Raw genomic sequence first — 6,019 nt, 5'->3', positions numbered from 1 at the left:
CCAGGCAAAAGGGGTATCAAGCTGCTCCAAATTTGTGCATAGAAGTGCTTAAATGCTTATATGTGTCAATCCGAGTGTATTTAGCTGGCTCCGCACCCACCACGACCCTGAAACGCTTAGCAAAGTTGAACGAATTAGCATTTTCACAACAATGTAGCCTGGCTGCAGTACCTTCACTGTCCAAAAGAGGGCGACAGTACAGCGAGTTTAAAACCGAAGCGCTGCATCCCACATCCACAGGTAGATTTAGATTTCCCAACCGCGCCTCTGGCGGCCAATCCAGGGCCGAATACCAAATAACTATGTATTAGTCACGTAGGGCACTAAGTAAGCCGCGAGGGCTATTACTTTGCGCACTAGGTAGTGCGCATGTTTAGGGAGTTACGATGTGATTTGAAATTCATCCCAGGTTGTATCCTGTAATCCAGAGGAGGCTTGGCTTTGGCAACGAGTCCTCCAGTTTTATTAGGCTGCTAACCGAGGAGAAGCTTTACATTCGCTGGGATAGTTTAATACGCGCAGTTCGCTTTAAAGTGGTTTTAACTTTAATATGTTTTTAAGTTTAATACGAGTTTATTTGGATAAACTTGTCCGAACTTGCCCGATAAGTTGAGTTGTTTTCTTTAGTTTTAAGTCAAAGCTAACCGACGTTAGCTGCATCCGAGCCGACAGCAAACATCAACAAACTGCCTGGATTAGTTCGAAATAACTCGTTTTTTGTTTGTTTAGGGATTAAATATACTTGTTGGAACACTATTAGTTCCAGATGCATCTTGTTTTAGTGAGAAAACTCGTTGAAAGTAGTTAAAAAGGAAGCTGAGACCTAAAACGCCTGATCAAACCTGGATCTGCTGGGGTTCCTGTGCTGAACTGGACATGTTTTGTGTCCGGCTGGTCGTCAGGTTTTGAAGAAAGAAGCTCCTCAGCTTTCTCCAGGAGGAACCTGGAGAACGTTACAGGTTTCAGCATGTATGAGATGGACCCAGATCAGAACATGATTGTTCTGGATCGCAGGTCGGCTGGAGAACCGGACCGATCTTCTGGATCTGGACCTTCTGGATCTTCTGGATCTGGACCTTCTGGAGATGGATGGAGGCTGGTGAGCCTGGCTCTGTGTGGAGGAGCTCCGTGGGGTTTCACTCTCAGAGGGGGTCTGGAACACGGAGAACCTCTCATCATCACCAAGGTATTACGTGCACGACATCGGTTTTTCATGTATGCATCTGAATCACGTGACACTGTCAACAGTCAAGCCAGCTTTACACTGGCATGAACTTACAGCACAATATTCACTGCTACAGTCAGTGTTTGAGCTGTATGGTGTGAAAAAGATGAGGTGTTAACGTCTGGCAACCTCACCGTACCTGCTGTGAAGCGTGGTGGTGGTAGTGTTTCGCTCCCAGGCTGTTTTGCCAGGCAGGATGATGAATGTTGAGTACAGCGACCCCAGATATGCCCAAAATCAGCCTAAAACCTTCAGAATGACCTTCACTTACCTTAACCTCATCAGGAACCTCATCAGGAACCTAAAGCAGACATGTTTGGATGCTCTTTAGCCATTTGGCCAGCTGGAGGGTCGCACATGTGTCAGTGCGCTCTCTGTGCAGGTCCCAGGTGGGACGGTCCGGGTCCTTTCTGTGTGGAGTTTGCATGTTCTCCCGAGATGTATGTTGTCAAGAGGTAAAGCATTGTGAAGTCTACCTGCTGTGAAGCATGGTGGTGGTAGTGTTTCGCTCCCAGGCTGTTTTGACGCCAGTGGAACTGGTGCCATCAGCCAGGATGGTGAATCTTGAGCACAACAGTGCAGCGACCCAAAAGATTCATCAAGGTCCTGCAAGGCCCAAACCTCGCCGTACCTGCTGTGAAGCGTGGCGGTGGTAGTGTTTCGCTCCCAGGCTGTTTTGCCAGGCAGGATGGTGAATCCTGAGTACAGCGACCCCAAACGATGCCCAAACTTTACTCCATTTACTTTATCCTCATCAGGAACCTCGTGAGGAACCAAAAGGTGCAGCAGCCTGTTTTCATCGTCCGCTCCGGATGCAAATGGAAACTTGAGAACGCGAACTGTGCAAATCAGCGTAAACATGAGCGAGCGCCGCGGCTAAATAACCGCGCCCCGCCACGCCAAGAGCTTCAATGTTTTGGTGTTCTGTGCATCGCCATCAATCAGCCAGCAGCAGTTATGAGGAACTCCTACGACCCTCCCTCCCTCCCTCCCTCCCTCCCTCCGACGAGCCGATTATCGTCTGTGTAGGCGCCCGGTCGGACGTTAGCACAGCCGAGGAGGAGAAGCGGCCTCATATCGTGATGCTTCCATTTTTCTCGCCGACTCGTCCGAACAGGAAACGATAATTCGGTGTTATTAATATTAACCCTAAAACAGGCGGCGTGCACCAGGAGAACATGTTAAACGTCCTATAGGAGGCGTAGTTAAGAGTTTTTACACAATAACGTCCTTTATGTGGGTCACATGACTTCAGTTCAGTTTATCGGTCCTCGTTTTGTCAGTGTGCTCAGAAATCATCGTGGTCACCGGTGGTGAAGGACTTACTGACCAAGTGGTCACTAATTACATATTAATCCTGGCTGATCTGTCTGTCTGTCTGTCTGTCTGTCTGTCTGTCTATCTGTAAATCTATCAATCTATTTATCCATCTGTCTGTCTATATATTTATCTTTCTGTCTGTCTCTCTCTCTCTCTCTCTCTCTCTCTCTATATATATATATATGTATGTCTGTGTCTATCTGTCCGTCTGTCTGTCTGTCTGTCTATCTAACTAACTATCTGTCTGTATGTCTGTCTGTATATCTATCTATCTATCTATCTATCTATCTATCTATCTGTCTCTCTCTCTCTCTATATATATATATATATATATGTCTGTCTATCCGTCTGTCCATCTATCTATCTGTCTGTCTGTGTCTATCTATCTGTCTGTCTGTCTGTCTCTCTCTCTCTCTCTCTCTCTCTCTCTCTCTCTCTATATATGTCTGTCTATCCGTCTGTGCATCTGTCTATCTGTCTGTCTGTCTGTCTATCTGTCTATATATTTATATATATCTATGTCTGTCTGTATCTCTATTTATTTTTGAATCGGTTGATAAATTGAGTTGGGCTGTTTTTCCACTCTTGGCTGTTTAAGTGTTCATAATAACATGAAGATAAATGAAATGAAATGACCGGAACCAGACCGTATGGGGGTCAGACGGTGTTTCGGACCCGGTTCAGGACAGATTAGGACGGCTTTGGTTTTAATTGCTGCAGGTTTGTGTGCCGTGTGCATGCAAATCTGTGTGTGCGCTCCAGTGTGTCTATTCATGCGTGTTTGCACAGGTGTGTGTGGGGTGTGTGTGTGTGTGTGTGTGTGTGTGTGTGTGTGTGTGTGTGTGTGTGTGTGTGTGTGTGTGTGTGTGTGTGTGTGTGGACGTATTTGCCTGCTGTCCGGGTCTGTTCTGAGCATCTTAGCACCGATCAGCCATAACATTAAAACCACCTCCTTGTTTCTACACTCACTGTTCATGTTATCAGCTCCACTTACCATATAGAAGCACTTTGTAGTTCTACAATTACTGACTGTAGTCCATCTGTTTCTCTACATGCTTTGTTACCCCCTTTCACCCTGTTCTTCAATGGTCAGGACCCCCACAGGACCACCACAGAGCAGGTATTATTTAGGTGGTGGATGATTCTCAGCACTGCAGTGACACTGACATGGTGGTGGTGTGTTAGTGTGTGTTGTGCTGGTACGAGTGGATCAGACACAGCGGCGCTGCTGGAGTTTTTAAACACCGTGTCCACTCACCGTCCACTCTATTAGACGCTCCTACCTAGTCGGTCCACCTTGTAGATGTAAAGTCAGAGACGATCGCTCATCTATTGCTGCTGTTTGAGTCGCTCATCTTCTAGACCTTCATCAGCGGTCACAGGACGCTGCCCACGGGGCGCTGTCGGCTGGGTGTTTTTGGTTGGTGGACGATTCTCAGTCCAGCAGTGACAGTGACGTGTTTAAAAATCCACTCATACCAGCACAACACACACTAACACACCACCACCATGTCAGTGTCACTGCAGTGCTGAGAATCATCCACCACCTAAATAATACCTGCTCTGTGGTGGTCCTGTGGGGGTCCTGACCATTGAAGAACAGCATGTAGAGAAACAGATGGACTACAGTCAGTAATTGTAGAACTACAAAGTGCTTCTATATGGTAAGTGGAGCTGATGAAGTGACACGACCTGAAATGGATGGAAACTTTGCCGTTCCGTCCTTGAAGTGAATCCTCTGGCCGCTCGTCGGGAACAGAAACCGCTCCGTTTCGGCGGGTTAATCATCGACGCGGGCGACCTCGCCGGCGTCGGCATTTCGGGAGGGGGGACGCGAGCGCTCTGTGCTTTCGGTGCGAAAGAGTTCGCTTCCAAACCTGTTCCAAAGTCCAGCGGTGTACCCGGCGTGTACGGCCCCGGTCTCACCGCGTCTCCGAAACACACGTGACCCTGAGAGGTGGAATTCCTCACATATCTGGGCTCCTTGAGGAGCCGGAGGTTCGGGCCGGACTCTCTCGGTGAACTGAAGCATCTTCTGAAGATCTTGCTCAGCAGGAACGGTGGCATTCTTTCGTCCCCCCCCGGAGCGTGGCTCACTCGGCGGGAGGTGAGATTCGTTAATGTTGTACTTCTGTAGCCACATTTTTCGCCGTTTGTGGTTTTATTTCGTCCCTTCGTGAAAAAATTCGCCTGCTTATCGGTCAGCGAAGTGAAGTCGTTGTTTAATCGGTGGCGGTTTACGGTTAGATGCTTTTCTCCTGGTATGACTTTATAACGTTACAAAAACACACAAGCAATCAAAAGTCCCATCTTCAGCGCCTCTCTGTCCGCCAATCAGGGTCCTCACACAGCGTTTGAAGACCCCGCCCACATAGTCCGGCCATCCCTCCCTGCAGGCGCTGCCGATTATGCCCGCTAGATGGCGCCCAGCTGACCGGTGGCAATGCCAAGGTTCGAACCGAGGAGTTCAGAATCTCGGCGCTGGTGCGCTAGTGGAATGTCCTGCTGTGCCACGTGGGCGTCAACTTTTAGATTTAATTAACAGACGTGGGTAGCACGTGGGTCTCCTCACGGCGAGAAGGGCCTGGGTTCGACTCCCAGGTGGGGCGGTCCGGGTCCTTTCTGTGTGGGGTTTGCATGTTCTCCACGTGTCTGTATGGGTTTCCTCTCAAGGAAGTAGCTCTGCTACCGGTCGGCTGGACGCCGCCCTAGCGAGCACGATCGGCAGTGCAGGCAGTCTGCTGGGTGGGAAAAGACGGGACTAAGAAAAGGAAAACAGGGCGGGGTCTTTGAGGCCGTGCGAGGACCCTGGTTAGTAGCCCGAGGCGCCTGTACAGAAGTGGAGGAACAGGGAGATCAGCGCGTGCGTGAGAGTCGGAGGGAGGGCGTGTCGGGAGGATATACCCTCCTCGTACACCATCGGGGTCTTCAACATAGGGAGAGGAACTGGATACGACTAAACGACTACACTGGGAGAATACCACAGCACCGGCACCAACCCCAGATCCCCAGATCTCCGCAGTAGTGGGCTGGCGTTTATGCTGCACTGATGACCCACTGATATTTATTTGGTTTCTTTAATATCTTCTAATAATGTTATGGACTGTAGATGGTCAATTTCTCCACTATCCTTCATTGAGGAATGTAGTTTTTAAACTATTAAAGTCCTTAATGCTTCTTCTATACCCGGTCATGTTTGAATCCCGTTTTATTCGTTCACCTCTTGTACGTCACCCCGTCCCAACTTTTTTTGAAACGTTCGTCGACATTTACAAATCACTGCTTTGTACCTACGTTATTGATCTGGCTTTGTAAAGCCTAAATTTGGTGTTGGGGTGCGTTATGCTCGCCTACCGCTAGTGAGATTCGAATCTCAGTGGTGCTATCGGCCGGCCGGGCGGCTGCACAGACACAGCGAAGCCTTGAGATTAGAGATGGAAGGATCGATCGGATACGTATCGGTATAGAACGATT

The 6,019-nt window shown here is 48.8% G+C and overlaps 1 protein-coding gene across 1 annotated transcript in view; it reads left to right on the top strand.

Annotated features, from left to right (window-relative positions):
• The first annotated feature begins 878 nt into the window (after nucleotides 1-878).
• shroom2a (shroom family member 2a) overlaps nucleotides 879-6,019 on the top strand; it is a 53,834-nt gene continuing 48,693 nt past the window's right edge. The window contains exon 1 of the mRNA XM_062998042.1: nucleotides 879-1,186. Within this exon, the coding sequence (XP_062854112.1) occupies nucleotides 968-1,186 (219 nt within the window). The 5' untranslated portion in view covers nucleotides 879-967. The remainder of the gene's footprint in view (nucleotides 1,187-6,019) is intronic.

This window comes from Trichomycterus rosablanca, chromosome 6 (assembly GCF_030014385.1).
Source record: "Trichomycterus rosablanca isolate fTriRos1 chromosome 6, fTriRos1.hap1, whole genome shotgun sequence".
Taxonomy (NCBI): Eukaryota; Metazoa; Chordata; class Actinopteri; order Siluriformes; family Trichomycteridae; genus Trichomycterus; species Trichomycterus rosablanca.
The sequence above is the reverse complement of the archived record's forward strand: the minus strand, read 5'-3'. Positions and strand labels throughout refer to the sequence as shown.